An 18,760-nucleotide genomic window follows, 5' to 3' on the forward strand; every position below is an offset into this window, starting at 1 on the left:
TAGGACACATCGTGCTCCAGGGCTCTGATGAGAATCCACCCCTCACCCTTTGAAGACAATGACACAGTACCGCAGTTCCATTTGGACTATGCCCATCACAGCCTTCACGAGTTCCACTTGCTGGGGGAGTCACACTGTCTAACCACAATGTTACCGACATCCCGCACAATTCCTTAGGAAATCTTTACCAGGGCACAGTCAAGATTGCTTGGGTGACTAACTGTGAATTTTCCCTTCTTTGACATTTTTGGAGCATTTTCACCTTTTAATTTCATCTCTTTTTAATGTTTGCGGATCTTTATAAGGTTTGCAATAAGACTGGAGTCAGTGATAGGAACTTCCAACAGAAAAGTGCAGTATGACACTGAGTTTTGTTTCATCTGCTAACATGAAAAACCTCAGAGCTGTCTACTTCACACCAAATTAAAGCGCAGAATTCAATGCAAAAGATACTTCTTTAAAATCATGGAAATTTCCCAGACAGACACCTCATTATTTAATCAAATACAATGTGGCTATTACATATACATTTCCCCAGTAGATTTATTCCCCCCAAAATGGCTGGCTGGTTTTTATAGATATGAGGGTGAATAAAATAGATTCCTGTGCCCAGATGAGCAACTTCAGCCAGAGCATTTTATTCCACCTCCCTTCAAGTGAAGCCCTGGCACTACACTGGTCTACATGGCTGCTGTTCTCAGCTTAGCACATCTCCTCACTGCTCAATCTTTGGATTTTAAACTACTTCCACAAATACCAGATAACACCACAGCATTCAAGGTAGGAAAAGCCCAAGGTAGGGTCATGCTTCTTCTGGCAGTTACACCCCAGATCCAAGCAAAGGCTGGACAAGAACTGTACGGAGAAGACAGTTCATTAATGTGTTCATATCAGATGTACAGCACCCAGAATTTACATCACAAAGATCTCTCAAATATAAAACCCTGGCTAACATACTAAGGCCCCAGGCAAGACATCAGGAGACCTGGTGCTTATGACTATTCCTGCCTCTTCTACAGACTTACTGTGTGACTTTGGGTAAGTGTCAGTCCCTGCGTGCCTCAGTTTCCCTACCCCCCAAAGAACTGAGAATTCAATACTTTGTCACCAGAAATTTCACAAACCCCACAACTTCTAACCAGGACTTCATTATGAACAGCAGTTTTCTTTTGCTTTGAAGGTTTCACTTTGCCCTACATCCAGGTAGCGATTTAGCGATGGGAAGAAAGGGGAGGAGCAGGATGGGAAATCGGTGTCTAATAGCCAATAGACTTCCAGTTGCAAAAATGTTTGCTGCACAGCGTTGATTTGATTGCACATCCCTTCCAATACGCACAGCCAGAGATGCATCCTGTGTTTATACTGCATCGCTGCCCCACTCATCACCAGAGCCACTACAGACTGACCCCCTGGAAGGACTAAAATGGGGGACGAGTCATTATAGAATCTCTCAGTTAATAAGGTTTTTAATTTTTATATATTGCAGCTTTGAACTGGTTGGGTTGATATAATCCAATGGCCTCATCTTGCAGCGTGTGTGTGTGTGTTTCACTCCCACTGAAATCCATGAGCAGTGTGAGGAAGGACTGCAGGATCAGGCAGGTTACAGATGAAAAGAACCCTGCAGGGATGGAATATGTAAGGGGTAGAAAATGCAAACCAGGTGCTGGGTCACCGTCCTCCAGAGCTTTGGAGAAAATCCCAATCAGCCACATGTGAGGGCAATGACACAGAACTCAGTTCCAGCCCTGCCCAAGTTCAGCCTATCGCAGCCTGTGTGCACGTAATGGGGCCCACTCACTATTGCAATACATGATACCAAAGTCCTTTTTGCAGTGGAACCAAAGACCCTCAGAGGTACCTTTCAAAGAACCACCTTAAAGTAGCACGTCACATGCATTAGCTCAAAGCCAGTGTTCATGCCAAATTAAAATTCTGACTGCAGTGCAAATGATGCAGCTTTTATCTGGGCAATTTCCTGGAAAGGTACATCATTGCTTCATCTCCACACAAATGCTACGCGGACTGTCTCTGATACATGCACCTAGCAGATTTGCCCTGACACAATTGGACAGTTCAACAGTTGCACAGAAATCTCTATACACAGATTCCCAAGCGGAGACGTTTCAGTCAGAGGGATTCATCCCACACTCTCTCATCTCCCTTGAAGAGAAGCCATGGCACTAGCCTGCTTTGTTACATTTCTTAGCTTAGCGCATCTCCTCAGCAGTATGCCCCTGCAATGTGAACTCCTGCTTCCACAAATCCCAGACAACACTACAGCATCCAAGGTAAGAAAAGCCCTGCAGTGGGTTTTACTTCTTCTGGTGATTACACTCCAATTCCATGCAATGACCAGGAAGGAACTAGGCAGTGGGGACCATCCACAAAGATATTTGGGTCTTATGTTACAGGGTGAAGCGCACACAGTTTACATCACAATATAATATTCTCTCATATATAAAACCCAAGATAAAAAGATTAAAGTACAGGATTAGGAATCAGGAAACCTGGATTCTCTTCTTGTCTCTACAACAAACTATCTATGCATCTTCTATGCCTCAGTTTCCCCATTTGTAAAACGTGGAGAATACTTCCCTACCTAGCAAACATTGAATTAAAATACATTTGCCACCAAAATATACCACTACTGTAAGCACTTAAGTAATATATTATGTCACTATATAAATAGCAAATATTAGGTGGTAGTAGACCTGATGGAAAATGGGAAAGAATCCATACATGTTGTGACACATTCATAAATATTTTCAATCCCGTTGCATTTTGTAATAGCCCCGTTCTCCCCCCCACCAAATTCCCCTGGGATTATATTTCAAAATCAGAATTTCAAACTTGAAAAGTTTCCAAAATAAATTAAAGTTTTAATGCAAAACAAATCCCACAATGTGACTTCACTGACCATTTAAAAGTGACGGAAGGGTGAAAGGGAAAAAAAAACAGAAACCAAAAGTCACCTTAGAAAAATCAACATATTCAAAATTTTTATCCACCGTAAAGAATGCTGTTTCTTTCTCTCTTTTGGCTATTCTTGCTAGTTTTAGTGAGAGAACTTGACAGGGGCAAAACGCAGTACTACAGCAGAATGTGAGAGCAAGACTTGTCACTGTAAAGACAAGGCATTCATTTTCCCTCTTGGAACTCCATAAGAGTCTCTTATTCTATTCTCCTCTCCTGCCCACTTTATCTTCACAGCTGCTGGGGAAATGGTTCTACATAGCTGGTGCTTCACAGTTCCCCTTTCACCTGCTGGAAATGGTGCTGATAGATAATGGTTATCTTGATGTGAACCCTACTGAACAGGAGCAGGAGTTATTCATCAACCAGCATGTCACAGTGTAAGACTCTTCAATGCCTCCTCTTCTTCCCTTTGTCCATCTGTGCACCTATCTTATTTTTATACCATAATTTCCCCCTTACCCCATAGACTTTTCAGCACAAGGTTTTAATTAGCATCACCTGAACAAGGGAACGTTTGTTAAAAGTTTCTCTATTAATTTTTTTCCCAGTGATTTGTATGTCTCTCTGTCTCCCCTCACTAGTTCATGTCTGACTAAGCCTCCTACTAACAATGCTACAAGAGTTTAATTTAGTTCCACCATCTTATTATTATTTGAGGGAAGTTATATGGCCTGTGTTACACAGCAAGTCAAACTAGATGATCACACTGGTCCCTTCTAGCTTTGGAATCGATTGGTTTGGGGGGTTTTCTTGCCCTTGTTTTTTTTTTTTAACCTCTCCCATGGTCTTGCAGCCAGGTTAGATTCTTTCTTGCTCTCCTAATCAGTCTCTCTCTAGGTACCCTGCATCCATATTAATGTACCAGACTGTCCCCTGCAACACAAAGGCTGCCTGCTTATGTTGTATATGCCAGACCATGAACGTTCATGCACCATGAAAACTTACCTATGAGCATTGGGCTGTACCACGAGCCATGCATTGCAACCCCATCTCTGCCTCGCTCTGTCGCGGCCTTTGCAGATTGAATCCCTCCTCTCCAAGCATCAGGTTCTATCGTGGTCCTGGCAGGACCTCTTCAGGTTTGCCCAGCCCTCCTCAGTTACTTGTGCTCACTCTGACCTGTAGATAGATAGAGGCCATCAGTCTGGCACTAAACTCTCTTCTGTTTCACATATGAGATGGAAGAAGCTGGGCATATCCTGAATTCCCTGCAGTATTTATACTTTATATAAGTGTACCAATGTACCGCACAATACACCAGTGTATGTAATACACACAGACACTAGGTGCTATGTGAAGGCATGTAGCTCCCATCAATTTATAGAAGTACCTTCCTGGGGAGAAAATACTAGGCACTAAAGGAATCTTTAATCTATCAGAGAAGGGCATAACAAGAACCAGTGGCTGGAAGTCAAAGCCAGGAAATTCAATTTAGTAATAAGCCCCTCCCCGCCCCCCCCCCTTTTTTTTTTATAAAGAAAGTGAACAAACTACCAAGGGAAGTGGTGGACGCCCCATATCTTGAGGTCTTCATGTCAAGACTGGACACCTATCTAAAAAATATACTTTTGTCAAACAAGTTACCAGGCTCAATGCAGGGGTAACTGGGTGAAATTCTATGACTTGTGTTATACAGGAGGTAAGGCTAGGCAATCTAATTATGGTGCCTTCTGACCTTAAAAACTACTCTCTCTCGACTCTAATGGTAGAATTTGCCTCCAAGTGTCTCAAGACAGCAGAATCCTTACCCTCACCTCTCTAATTATAGGCTGTTCACCCTCTCTCTCTCTTTTTAGTGGGGACAAATGTCTCTCAAACAACTCAACTTACCTTGAAGTCTCTATCAATAATGCCACCCTGATCAAGTATGGTAAGAATCTGATGCCAAGAGGGAAGCGGAGCACACAGAGGCATCATTATCTAAACATAGAGGAGGGCAAGTGGATGGGGGAGAGGGGTCAGGAGTTTGTATATTAGTTTCTCGGATGCATCTCATTTCCCATTGCACATTTGAAGCCTCAGGACAGGGAGGAATCAGGTGACCGAACCCACCGAGAACTTGGGGGACAGATTCCCCTTTGAAATGATCCCCTCCTCATTGGGGCAGTTCTTTGCACCATTCTCAGAGAGATAAGATAGTAGTCAGAGAGCCATGCACAACCATTTATGGCTGAACACACCAAGGAATCGTGAGCGAGCTGCATACATCCATGTTAGGATGAGAGCCAGGCATCTTTGGCTCCTTAAAATCCCAGGCCATTATCTAAAAGAAGACCAAAAAACACTAAAGGCCTACTGCAACTTGTATTGAAATCAATGGGAGATTTTCTCCCACTGACTGCTGGGACTTGGACTGGGCCCTACAGAAGAAGCTAGACCAGGATAGGACTTTTCTACACGTGATCAGATCCCTGAGCAGATGGTAGCAAAACATATATTCATCTATAATCAGACCAATAAACTCACTGTCCAATATTAGCAATTCTTGCAGGTTTATACCAGGTCTTGTTACACAGAATTGGGTCGAATTTAATATTCTTACTGCCCACTCCTAACTCCTAATTGTGTTCTCGCGAAGCCAAGAACCAGCGCACCATGGGGAAGCTTATGAAGAGCAGTTCCGAAGAAATTTTCCTCATTCAATACCAGATGCATAAGGAGAAGAACTACGCAGGATTGTATCTTTATGGTATGCAAACCCCATTATAAAATAACTTGAAGCTGTAATCAGAGGGTATGAAGAAGTTTCACCCCCATATAATAAAACTACATCAGAATTTTCAGTGTTGCCAGCTTTCATGATATTTGGTGGTTTTCTTGAAGCCCCAGCTCCTGGAGTTACAGGAATACATAAAAATCGGAGCTTTAATTTTAAAAAAAGTTTTTAGCCATCATAGTTGCAAAGAAAAGCTTGAAAATATGACCCAAGTGCACCCTGCAGGTTCAAAAACCAGAATGCCAATAAAAAACTCAAAATGTATTGGTTTTGTAAAAGCATGTGATTGTAAGCCAATTTCATGATCTTAAGTGGCCTAATTCATTATTTTTTCACACTTGGGGTTGACAATAATGGAACTTATAAAGCCCCCTCACCAACTAGATCACTCTACCACTCCACGAGGCAGAACTTCTCTTTACTCCTTCTGGCTCAGAAGCAACTACATAAGGGAAAAAGTCCCAGCACTTTCCAAAGAGTGCCTCGCTCCTCCAGAGCAGTCAGAGAACTGCCTACAGGGGCGGCTCTATGTATTTTGCCGCCCCAAGCATGGCAGGCAGGCGGCTTTCGGCGGCGCGTCTGCTGGAGGTCCGCTGGTAACGCGGATTCAGCGACATGCCTGTGGGAGGTCTGCCAGTTCCGCACCTTCAGCGTCCCCGCTGCTGAATTACCGCCGAAACCGCGGGACCGGAAGACCTCCCACAGGCATGCCACTGAAGGCAGCCTGACTGCTGCTCTCACGGCGACCGGCAGGCCGCCCCCCACAGCTTGCTGCCCCAGGTACGCGCTTGGAGCCGCCCCAGGTACGCGCTTGGAGCCGCCCCAGGTACGCGCTTGGAGCCGCCCCTGACTGCCTAAGAACCCCCAGCACTTTTTATAATATATATCCCTCAGCAGATCACAGGGAACTCGCAAGCACAGACAATAATGGCAGTCCCAACCACCACTTACAGTGGGTGCCTTTATAATTCACAGAAGTGACACTGGAGAACAAGTGAAGGATACGGGGCATTAGAGAGCAATGCCCAAGCGTAATTTGGTGCTTGGACCAGCACTGGGGCTGTCACTCAGGAGCGCCTTAGTTGACTGCGTTCAGGAAGGGAAGGGAAGGGTTGAGCCGAGCACCGTGGAACATTCTGGGCACCTCAGCAGTGCTGGCACAAGATGGCCCTCTGCTGGGTGCCAGTGACCTAGAACTTTTACGTTAGGAGACGTCCTGTCAGCCCACGGGATGAACAAATGGAATCCATAGCCTGGGGCTCTTTAGTGTACCGTGGGTTTCCTTGGGCTACAAATACTGATTCGGGGTACCGATCCTAAAGCAAAAATGTGCAGCTAGGATGCCATTTTCTCCCACCACATTGTGTACACCAAAAGCTGTTTAGAAGTGAACTCCACTTACCTCAAATCCTATCACTTGGGGTGAGAGGAGATGCCATGCTATCCAGGGCCAGCTCCAGGGTTTTTGCCACCCCAAGCGGCAGGAAAAAAAAAAAAAAGCCGCCGCAATCGACGGCACTTCGGCGGCAGCTCCACCACGCTGCTTTCTTCTTCGGCGGCGGGTCCTTCCCTCCAAGAGGGACCGAGGGACCCACCACCGAATTGCCGCCAAAGAGCCGGACGTGCCGCCCCTTCCCCTCGGCCGCCCCAAGCACCTGCTTGCTGAGCTGGTGCCTGGAGCCGGCCCTGATGCTATCCCTCTCCATCTCCTTCCATTTCCCTTCCTGTCCCACCCACATTCTCCCTCCATGCTGTCTCCATCTTCTATCCCATTCTCATTCTTATATTGACCTCCCCTCTCAGTTTCCCTCCTTCTGGCTCCCCCACCTGTGTCCCTCCCACACACTCTCTCTCTCTGCACCCTCTCCTCAGTTTCTTGCCACCTCTTGCCCCTCTTCAGCCCCTTCAGACTCCTGCCCACTTGCCCAATCCTAGATCCCTTAGAGTGGCCATCTTCCTAGTGTGCAGCCCTGCGTCAATCTCAGTGAAAATGATAAGTTATGGTAACAATCTCGACTAAGGGCAGCCTCAGTTCCACATACAGAAACTAAAGGGGAATGGCAGCCATCTTGACTGAGAGAATCCTATGGCCTCCATCCCATTGAGAGTAATAGAAGATGGCAGCCAAATCACCACAAGGGCAATATTCACAAGAAACAAATACCAAATATCATAAGAGTTGGACACACTGTGCTCCCTTAACAGAATGGGCCATCACTAGCCACTGAAGCCAGCCTCTCCAGTCCTGCCTGGCTCCTTTTCTGCTGGGGTGGTTTTGGGGGATGGGAGGGACGGGCTGAAGAACCACTGCCTAGAGTCAGCTGCTAAGATGGTGCCTGTGTTCTCAATCCTGCCTGAGGGAGTGGGGCTCAGGGCTGACTGAGCTGTGAGAGGGGAAACTGCAATCTAGTGCCCACAGAGCCAGCCAAGCACCCTGACAAGGGGAGCGGGGAGGATGGAACAGGAGGGACAGGCCCTTCACCCCAAGCCTTCTCTCTGTAGCTGGCAGGGGAGGGAGGCACCTCAGAAGGAGAAGCAGTGCTGAGGGGAAAAAACTCACCCAGAGCTTATGCAACCCTGGGACATGGCTGGGATTCAGTCCAGCAATTTACTAAGCCAAGTCGTCAGAAATCTGGGAGTGTGTGTGTTGGCCTTTCCCCTCAGGAAAGCTCTGTAGTAGGGTGGGCCAGGTGAGCCACCTGCCTGCCTCCATGGATGGGGAATGAAATCGCCAGGGACCAGCGAGGACAGGGCTACCCCAGCTGGTAGGTCTGAGTCGGGTCGCATGGCAAGCAGGGTGAAGTGCCCATTGTTATGGTCAGGGCCGCCCAGAGGATTCAGGGGGCCTGGGGCAAAGCGGGGAAGCGGACATAAAAAAAAAGCACCACCTGCTGCGGCGCTTGTACTCACCAGGCGGTGCTCCGAGTATGCGGCAGCAGCGGCGGGTCCTTCACTCGCTCCGCATCTTTGGCAGCGCTGAAGGACCCGCTGCCAAAATGCCGCCGAAGACCCGGAGCAACTGAGGGGCCCCATGCCGCTGAAATCCCGGACCACCGCCGGGCGAGTAGAAATTAAAAAGGCACCTCTAGCCAGGAAAGTGATTCTCAGCCAGGGCTCGCGGGGCCTGGGCAAATTGCACCAATTACCCCCCCCACCCCCCCTCGGCGGCCCTGGTTATGGTTCTGTGTCCCTCAGGACCATGAAGAATGGGCAGCAAATAAAGTATTTCACAACAGACAGAACCCCCACTGCGCCAGCCAAGGGGGAGGGGGGGCACCACATGCCCAAGCTGAGGAGAAAAGTGGGAGTTGTTCTTCCCACTCTCCCCCACTTGAGCATCCAAGAATGGGATTACACTCAGCAAGCCAGTAAGTGTCATGCCCCTCTGAGCTGCATTCCGGCTCTCCAGCCATATTAGCCCAAATGAGGCTCTGATGGTGGGTTTAAGTAGCTTTGGAAGTTCACTTCTGATTCACTGCTCATTCACCGGTGACAGAAGAGCTGTAGATAAAGAGTTCTAGGCTAAATGTGGGAAGCACACATTTTAACAAAGGGATTATTAGGTGCCTTGTAAAACTGATATTTCTATAAAACCATCTTAATTGAAATTACATTTTATAAGCACAAAACATCAGAGGATTCATTTGCCAGTAAATATATACCACACAGCTCTGGTGCATTGAAGCAATTATGTATTAAGCATTATGCCCTGTTAATCAGGAAACCCAAGGTGAGCATGTACTAACTAACGTATGACAGCCCTCCATACACACCAAAAGGTCATCATCGGCATGGTTTGGACTTCAGATGTTCTGCACCACAGCACTGACCTCTACTACACAAGCTAAAGGAGCACCACCATTAGCTAGCAGCAATAGTATACTATTATCCTCTATATGAATCAGCCACTAGAGAAGTGCCACTTTACAAGTATGTTATAAATACATACCCTGTGGGGGTTAACAGTCACAGCACAGATAAAGTGACATGAATAGAGAGGAGAGAGAATCTCTTACTAGGACAACCTGGTTAAGTGTGTCAAACAGAGAGAATGAAGAAACAGGGAGGATAGGTAAGGAACATGGAAATTATATGCCTAAACTAATTATATTAATCAAGCGCCTACTAAACTGCTCTCTAATATTTAATGCTGCAATTTCTTCCTTTTTAAAACAGCCCGGAACCAAAACATGAGTAACACTCAGTTGGAGGAATTCAGAGACCATGCTAAATGTCTGGGTCTTCGTGAAGAGGAAATAATTTATGCACCATGGCAGAAGGTAAAGTTCTCATTATGGATCAGTAAATATCCTTGGCCCCATCTTCAGTGCCACACAACAATATTCAGAGGGGTATCGTGTTAGTCTGTATCCACAAAGACAACGAGGAGTCCGGTGGCACCTTAAAAACTAACAGATTTATTTGGGCATAAGCTTTTGTGGGTAAAAAACCCCACTTCTTCAGATGCAACAATATTGTAACCCTCAGGAGCTGGGAGGGAACAAAAGGGGCCAGCCTCAGCTACAAGGAGTTTTATAAAAAATGAATAAATCGTCTTAGATCACCGCAATGTATAGTCCAGGGGAAAACTTCCAAAGCACCCAAGTCCCATTTTCAAAAGTGACCTAGGCACTTAAGAGCTTAAATGTCCTTGTAAAATCAATGGGATTTAGACTCTTAAGTGTCTAGGTCACTTTTGAAAATGGGACTTGGGTGCTTCTGAAAGTTTTACTCCCAGAAAACAAATCTTCATGTGATGGACATGCATATTCACAGAACAATGCTCTAAAAATGTGTGGTTTGTAAAGATCATGAACCTGATCACCACCTCCCCCCTCTCAGAACAGGAATTAAGTACAGGACTTAAATACAAAAAGAATATACCCACAGACCCACTCTTCCATTATCTATAATATCTTACATTTCTATAGTATCATTCATGTCAGAATAATTTATAAGCTACACATTCAAGGAACAATTCACTTATCACTAAAATGCAGCCATCTGTAGGGAGGAACATGGCAACTGCTAACAGCACACAGCTATACCACACAACAGTTTAGAACAGGGTTTCTCAACCCATGAGTCAGAACCCAAAATTGGGTCACCAGAATGTTTTAAAGGGTCACATGGCAGCTCCTGTCCTACAGGGTTGGCTGGGCTCGACTCCCTGCTCCAGGCACTGCAACCTCTGGGGTCCCAGCACCACTCAGGTTCGGACAAGGAGTCTGGGTAGGCCACATTTAAGTGAGTGGCACTGCAACCCCATGAGGCAGGTCACAAGTCCACTCACAAATTTGTTCCAGTCAGGAGGGCGGGAGGGATCAAACCTAAGCAGCACTGTAAGCTCAGAGGTTGCAATACCCAAAGTGGAGAGCCAAGTCCAGCCAGCCCCACAGCACAGGAGCTGCCACTGTGCGGTGAGTGCCAGGCAGGACCACACCCCACCCAGGGACAGGATCCGACCAAAACCACCCCAGGGCAGGGCCGTAACCAGGGTGGGACAAGCAGGGCAGCCATCCAAGGTACAAAACCACGAGGGCAGCTCGGTCAGGTCAGGCCAGCCCTGCATGGCAGGGCTCGGAGGGAGCGCCACTTCCACCTGACTCTCCTCAGCAGGCCACCCAGCCTGTCGGGGGAGGGAAATAACCTGAAAAAAAAATCCAGGTGCTTGCTCACCCCGGGTCCTAAAATGCCTAGTTATGGCTCGGTCCCAGGGCCTCCACCCCCAGACTATTTATTGGGTCACAATAGGCCATAAACATTTACAAATGCACCCTGAGCCCCCAAAATTTGAAAACCCCAGGTTTAGGACATAACAGGAAATGAAGAATGCCAAAGCTAGCTGACCCTACAGGAGCTAGTTTAGCCAGAAAAAGTTATTCAGTCCAGAATTTAGCTAAAAGCTACAGATCTCTCTCTGGATCGGGCAGAAAGCGTCAGCTGAAAGCAGGGCCGCCGAGAGCGGGTTCGGGCCCTGGTGAAAAAAAATATTTTCGGGCCCTCCAGCAAGGGCAGACTGGCTAAACAGGGCCGACGAGAGTGGGGGAAACCGTGGAAGCTGAGCCCCCTTCTGGACCGCCAGGCCCCGGTAATTTGTACCTGCTTTCCCCCCTCCTCTCATCAACCCTGGCTGAAAGACAAAACTCTTCAACAGCACATCATCCACCCTCCTGCCCCCATTTGTATTCCAAAGCATTCCTTCAGTACGGACTCCAAAGGAAGAGCATTCCCTGTCCCTACTGCATGACCAGCCCCACTTCCAATAGAAGTTTGGGTTTTTCTAGGTCTCCCACCCAAGAAATAGCTCAAGGGTGCTGGAATTTGAAAGATTTGATAAGAACATAGCTCAAGACAGTAGAGCCAGACCCTTTTCCTGTTTCATTTAATATACACACCTGGTTCAGAGGCTTATGTCCGAACAACTAAGGTCTCTAGGTAATTTTATAGTCCTGGCAGGCATACATTCTTTTCCGGACAAAATGGTGGTGCAGGGATAACTCTTACCATAGATGATCAGGTGCCATCTCCTCTGCTTCTTCAGAAATGTCTGTTCCTAATTAGTACCTGAATCCAGCTTCAGGTGGTCTCATTAGGCAGCTCACCACTTAGAGGTTAGTAGAGAAAACCTAGTCTCAGAGAGAATCTGAGTACTTCCACACCAGAGTAACAGAGGAATTTCTCATGGGGAATCTCCCACACTTTCATATGACAATTAAGGTCAAAGGAAAACAAACTACTGAAAGTAAAGCTTTGAAACAATTGCCACTACTAAATTGAACAGAATTCTAGCAAGAACAGTCAGACAACCTGAAGCCTGTCTAGATTTGCTCCTTCTTTCCCCTTTGAGCAGCCAGCTCTCCCTATAAGCCAATTTGCAATCACCTGTGGAGGTAGCTACTTGTTCCCAACAAGCTAATTATGGGTTGCTGCAAACTTAAAGTGACAACCCTACATTTGGACCAAATTTAAGTTCTGGTAAAAATCAGAAGTTTTAGAAAAAAACAATAGGAATAGTCCAGGTCAGTCTTGTTCTTTCACAGTTCTGATGAACACAGGTGCTTTCAAATAAAGAAAGATTCCCCAGTAGAGTCAGACCCAAGACCTTTGCAGCCCTAAGAATTTAAAAGGAGAAGTGACTATACCAAAACTAGGACTGACTTCTTTGATTTTTCTTGGCCAGGCTGAAAGAAATGCAAGTGAGCAGAGCAGAAGTAGTGACAAGCAAAAACACATTTTAAAATGTTACATTTTCAATCTAGGGCATCAATATTAACATAGTTAAAGAAATGTGTTGACAGAGGATTTAACTTCAGTACCTCTTAAGAGTACAACTTTTTACATAATTCCTTGAGCTTCTAAAAAGGATTTCACCCATTTTAATTCATCTAGTTGCTTTCCCATACTCACTTTAGGGCATGCTTAATGTACAGGTCACAGGGTAGCATTACTGTTGTTACATATAGTTCCTACTTTATATTACAGACTTAGAAGAACTGTTAGCTGCAGTTCTTATCCCACCCAGAAAAAAAAAATGTTGTATGATCATAGATCAGCAGAATCCAGGGAATGGCGTAGGAGAGGTTACAGCTATAGTAACAGTATTAACCCTGGGTAAAGCATACAATTAACACAGGCCCAGTTTCTCCCAACAAGGTGACTTAGTTCCTTTGGGGGGGCTAATTTATTGCTGAGCAAAAAACAAAGAAAAGGAAGTGATTGCTCTAGAGAATTCTCTCCTGTAGGTTCCATACTGACATCAATTGTATTTGCTGCCTGTTTTTCTCAGAAGGAGCTATGCCCAATGTAAGAAACCAAACAAACAATTCCCCAGGCAAGGGGACCCCAGCTCCAGTACTAGGATAACTCTGAAGCTAGCACAGCTGGACATCAGCAACTGACCACTTAACCTCTGCAGCAAATAAAAGTTTTCCTTATTAGTTCTGCTGTGTATTGTTGATGCAACATCAACCAGGGGAGTTGCTCTACTAGATAGGTAGATCGGGGTTTAGTGAGGAGAGATCACAGCTAGTTTTGATTTGCCTAGTTATTTGCAAACAGACAGTTAATAGGCCAACTTTCCACATGCTGGACAAATGGCAGTAACCATGGTTGCAAACCAGCATGAAACTTGGACATTTCTTCTCTGCTGGCTCAAAGCACCGAGTTTTACACAGGGGGTTCAACAGCACCAAATGGGAAACAGAGGGCAGTTTTAACATTCGGTTCTCCACTATGGAAACACATTGATACTACTCTGAAACTCAATGTTGTGAAAACCAGAAGAGGGCACTCCTGTACTACTAAAAGTTACTGTACCAATAAGTGCTGGAAGGCACAGCTGATGTAATACACAGGGAAAAGCCTCATTTCTGTTTTCCTTTAAAACAGCTGGATAGCGTACATCAGGCTGAAGTGTAAAATTGAAGCTTACCTAGTCACAAACTTGGCTACCAGAATTAGTCATCTGTTCCTATGAGGAAAATTCCTTTCTAAAACTTGTAGATGTGAATTAGAATCCCAGCTCCAAAGGATGTTTGCCTATTTCAAGGGCGAGGGAAACTGGCTGATCACTAAGCTAGCAAAAACAATGACCATGTCAGATCTCTAGGAGCCTACACCAGTGGGGGTTCCATCACTCAGAAATGGAATTGTTTCGATAGGCGGGATGTCATGAGCAGCCTGAATCCCAGGAACTCCAGCATACCAAAACCACAAATGATCAAATAGTGTCCTATCTGTAGAGCACTTTATTACAGGCTTTCCCAGAGAACCCCTGGGTGGCCTTACATGAGCACCTCACATCAGTTCATTAATGTAATGTCACAGCCCTATGAGGTGGGGAAGTTTTATTGTTCTTGAGCGAACTAAAATGTACAGATTAAGTGACTCACCCTGGGGTGACTCACTTGTGACAAAGCCAGGAATGGAATTCAGATTGCCTTAGTTCCAGTCCAGTGCTTAAACTAACCTTCCTCCTCTTTGAGATGAAACAGATCATAAGAAATGCAAGGAAGAGGTGGAGTAGAAAGCAAATCCCCTTTCCCCAGAGCTAATCCCTCCTAGTTCTAGGTTGGTAGGTATTTCATGAGCACTGCAATTTCAATCAGTTTTGTTCCTTCATTTCTCTTAATAGGGGAGAGGAAGAATAGGTGTCATGAGTGGTTCCTATAGTGAAAATGGAATTGTAGAGGTTTACCATCTCTCAGATGTGCCCCTCATGATCTCAGGGACCAGGGCCAGCCCCACAATTAAAAACACACCTCTACCAGACAGGGACAGGCTGGCTTAGCACCATGCCCCAAAAGGTCAGTCTGGCTCTTGAGTGCCCAACAGGAGACCATTAACTCAGTAACACCCTCCACTGATAATTGCCACCAGCCTTTAGACTACAGGATCCAATCTAGGGAATGCTAACTCAAGTGATTCCGCTGATTGCAACTGCAAAAGGTAGTTTCTCAAATACTTAGGATTCAACCTTGTTAAGGTTTTACAAATGAATAGAAATTCCTTGAACATCTGGAAGTACATAGGGAGCCAGTGTGGTCCTTGGAGGACTAGTGTAAAATGGTCCCCATGGTTAATTTCACTAAGCAAGGGGGTGGCTATGTTCTGCACTAGCTACTGTACTTGAATAGTCTGCCAGGGTATGCACATAGAGCACTTCATTGTTAATGGGCACTGTAAAAAGCACATCAAGACAATGCCCTTTAAAACCCAAGTGCCAATACCTCGAGGGTGCAGTCAGACTAAATAAAAGGAACTACAGATCCTCTATGCAGAAAAACGATCCAGCTATCGACCAGAATGAGAACAGAGATTCACCAGCACCCACCGCACAGACAATAGGTTGGTAATGGGATATGCTTGACTCATTCTCATTGCCACAGTAAACATTTAGTTCTGGTTATACTCAGGTGTTCCCTTGAATTGGGATTCAAAGGGGATTCTGCTCTGACAGTCTTGCTGTCAATTACCCTCAGTGAAGAAAAGGGGTTATAGGAAAAAACTGGCCCCACAGTCACTTGCACAGCACCAGTGATGCACACTCAGAGAAACGCAGGCACATGGTAGCTTTGATAGACCTTTATTAGCAGACTGTTCCCTCCATGAGGAATCTCATTGGTTAGATTTGTGTTCTGACAACTTCCAGTTACAGCTACAAAGACAGTCACATTTTGCATTGATTTTTGTATTCGGAATATTCCCATTAGGCCACACTGGTAGGAAGGAGCCACTGCAGAATTAACAGTTGGTCTCAAAAGGGGAGGTGAAAAAAAAATCATATCACTAATCCAGGTACAAAGTTAGATTTCCATCTGGCAAGAACAGACAGCAAGGAGAGTACCTAAAGACTGACTGTTCTCCATACTGCCAAAGCCTGTCACACCCGGAGCAGCTGCCAGGAGTGCCTAACGAAGCCCTTCCCGTTCCCACAAAACTTCTCCATAGTGCACGTGTGTGTGAGGAGCACTGGGACTCAGCAGCAGGTCTGCCCACTCCCCTTCAAACAGAACTGCAGCAGCTTGTGTCCAAGTGCAAGTTTCCTTCCACATTTCTGGAAACTGGCAACTTTTGTCTTATTTTTAAATCCCTGAGATTTTTTACCACAAAAATTCCAAATCGACCCTCTCTCAATTAGCCGTTGAGACATCAACATACACAGACCTTCCATTTCCCCAGCTTGAGCCATCCACAGGAAATCTTGTCTCACACACACATGCGAGGCGATTCCAGAGCAAGGCAAGCCTCAAAATACACCATTCTGTGTCCCTTGTCCCAGTGGACTGTTCCCTAGCTAATCAGTTCCCCTCCCTTCTATGGCTTATTGCTACAGAGAATTTCTCTTGACTGACTGAGGCCCTCCAATAACCAGCCCAGATATAAAAAGAGCAGCTCAAGCTTTAGGGGAAGAGAACACTAGTGACCTCAGTGTCTTCCCCTGCTGCTGAGCTGTGTGATGGTAAAGGTGCAAATGGGTAAGAAAATAATACAGAACTTTAAATAGGAGAAATACAAGGACAGTAACAATATTTAAACAAGTCTATAAAAATAGTTTACATAACTCTGTTCAAATAAATACAAAATAAATAGGATTTAAGCAGTATGACATGAGTGGAATGTGACACTGGTCCATTTTGCCCCAAATCAAAAGTTGGAGGAGGATCTCCTGGGCCCCAGAAGCCTGATCCTATAGACTGAAGTAGCCCAGAATACAGTCAGAGAAATTTTAAAGCCATTCCCTTCCCTTCCACCTATGAAAAGCACCCTCTGGGAGAAAACACAAGCAGTCATCTTCAAACCCCTGACGAACCCGACTTCCTCCCAATGTCAGCTAACATCCCTTCCCACAACATTACTCCTAGCCTGGGGATTCCTTATCCCTCAAATGCAAACCCTAACTCCAAGTCTACAAAGAGATCTAAAGAGGGATAAATAGTAGCTTAGCTGCAGGATTTGGAAAGGGTCAGTCGTCCCTGAACCTTGTTCAGAGAACCAAGCAGGCTGCAGAGCCTTCTCCCATGCTGTGCCAGGAGCCCAGCTACAGAGATGGACAAGAGTAGCAGAGTACGGTCAGTTATTCAGTGAAGCCGTGCATCGAGGCAACAGTCCATTCAGAGCTCTCTAGCCTTCCCCTTTCGAAACCTCTGCTGGGCATGAATGACAAACCCATCTAGCATGCAGCAATGCAGGTGTGCAGGCTTTAGTCTGCTGCTTCTGTTAGTAAGTGCATCTTGTTAGCAGGTTTATGAGAGAGACTTGCTCTGACCTATAAAAATAAATAATCCTAATTCTCCACCAGACTGGCCTAAGTAACCTTCAGCCTGAGTGGAAGAACCACTGCTCACCAGCCCCCAAAACTGGTCCAGTTTAAAGTTTCGTTTCGTGTCAGAGTCTCGGAAGCAGAACATGAATGTCTCCTACCGAAAGAAATACGTGTAAACATAATAAATAAGTCTGTGGTGGCAGCACCAACACAAAGTTTGTACAATTTTAAACAGGTAGGAGGTTAAACTGAATGGAAAAAAGCTCCTTCAGCATTTCAAAAGTTGCTACATATCTCCAGGCCAGCAGCTCTGTTTCTACATGTAAGATCCCCGCTCTACTAGGCTGCTGGAAACTGGCCTCAAACTTGCAGCTTGAGACACAACCAGGAGTTGATCCCCTGGTCTCCCAATTGGTCCCCTGTATGCTTGAAGGACCACTTGATGGTTTAAGCAGAGCTCTTGAGTAGCAAGATGGCAAAGGACACCAAATCCTCCACATCCTGACTCACACCCAACTGGATTCTCACAGCTTTGCTTAGTCAGCTTAGTGTTGACACATTCACAGAATGAGAGATGGCTATACACCCCAGGATTACAGCCCAAGATTTCAGAGTTCAGAATCCTTGGTGTCTCCTGGTCACCGTGACTGCACCCCCAGGGTCATCTTCAAGTTCTCATAAACCACGTAGCTGATGCTTACGGCTGGGATCACCTTCATGAAGTTCGGGGCCAGACCCCGATAGAGGCCAAATGCTCCCTCTGTCTTTAGAATGTGTTTGAAGAGTCCCCTCATTGTCACCTCTGGAGCTCCCTCCACTGAAGCTACAACAGAAACACAAGAAATAGTAGAGCATGGATTAAGGTATGTTGTAAGAAAATGCCCATCTCAAAGGCATGTGTTAGATTTGTTTATTGCACTCATACGAGCAGAGACTCTTGAGCTACACTGACCATATAGTTACAGGAGTGAGAGAAATTAGGCAGCAGAATGAGGCCATGCCACATATGCCTGCCATTTCCACACACACCAGCTCATGGGCTGACTAGAGCACACAAGTAAAGAGAATGAAAAAATGGCTTGGTTATAGAGGCTCTGGGTCCAACTGCCAAGAATGGCACAAAGTTCACATCGTTCTTGATCCTCGGCCTACAGATATCCCAGAGTTCAGCTGCACAGAAAAATTAAAATATGCCTTAATTTTGCAAGACCTTCCAGTCCTCCACTGATACACAGTGAGTTCCATACTCACTGCACACATAGCAGCAGTCCAGACTCTCCTCTGGAATTCCAGAACAG

The 18,760-nt window shown here is 45.8% G+C and overlaps 2 protein-coding genes across 7 annotated transcripts in view; one reads left to right on the forward strand and one right to left on the reverse strand.

Annotated features, from left to right (window-relative positions):
* The first annotated feature begins 1,950 nt into the window (after window positions 1-1,950).
* The window catches only part of LOC122174093 (alpha-1-acid glycoprotein 1-like), a 43,765-nt gene continuing 26,955 nt past the window's right edge, over window positions 1,951-18,760 (forward strand). Inside the window, exons 1-6 of one of the 4 annotated variants that reach the window (XM_065572710.1) lie at window positions 1,951-2,291; window positions 3,214-3,356; window positions 4,776-4,849; window positions 5,558-5,668; window positions 9,872-9,975; window positions 13,485-13,635. In XM_065572710.1, coding sequence (XP_065428782.1) covers window positions 2,178-2,291; window positions 3,214-3,356; window positions 4,776-4,849; window positions 5,558-5,668; window positions 9,872-9,975; window positions 13,485-13,505 — 567 coding nt within the window. In that variant the 5' untranslated portion in view covers window positions 1,951-2,177 and the 3' untranslated portion in view covers window positions 13,506-13,635. Of the gene's footprint in view, window positions 2,292-3,213; window positions 3,357-4,775; window positions 4,850-5,557; window positions 5,669-9,871; window positions 9,976-13,484; window positions 13,636-18,760 lie in introns of those variants that run through there. The other 3 variants (XM_042854475.2, XR_010593738.1, XM_065572708.1) reach the window with 3 other exon arrangements.
* The window catches only part of SLC25A25 (solute carrier family 25 member 25), a 35,979-nt gene continuing 32,985 nt past the window's right edge, over window positions 15,767-18,760 (reverse strand). For all 3 annotated transcript variants that reach the window (XM_005293467.5, XM_005293468.5, XM_005293470.4), the window contains exon 10: window positions 15,767-18,285. In XM_005293467.5, coding sequence (XP_005293524.1) covers window positions 18,101-18,285 — 185 coding nt within the window. In that variant the 3' untranslated portion in view covers window positions 15,767-18,100. The remainder of the gene's footprint in view (window positions 18,286-18,760) is intronic.

Source organism: Chrysemys picta, chromosome 18 (assembly GCF_011386835.1).
Source record: "Chrysemys picta bellii isolate R12L10 chromosome 18, ASM1138683v2, whole genome shotgun sequence".
In the NCBI taxonomy this organism is placed as follows: domain Eukaryota; kingdom Metazoa; phylum Chordata; order Testudines; family Emydidae; genus Chrysemys; species Chrysemys picta.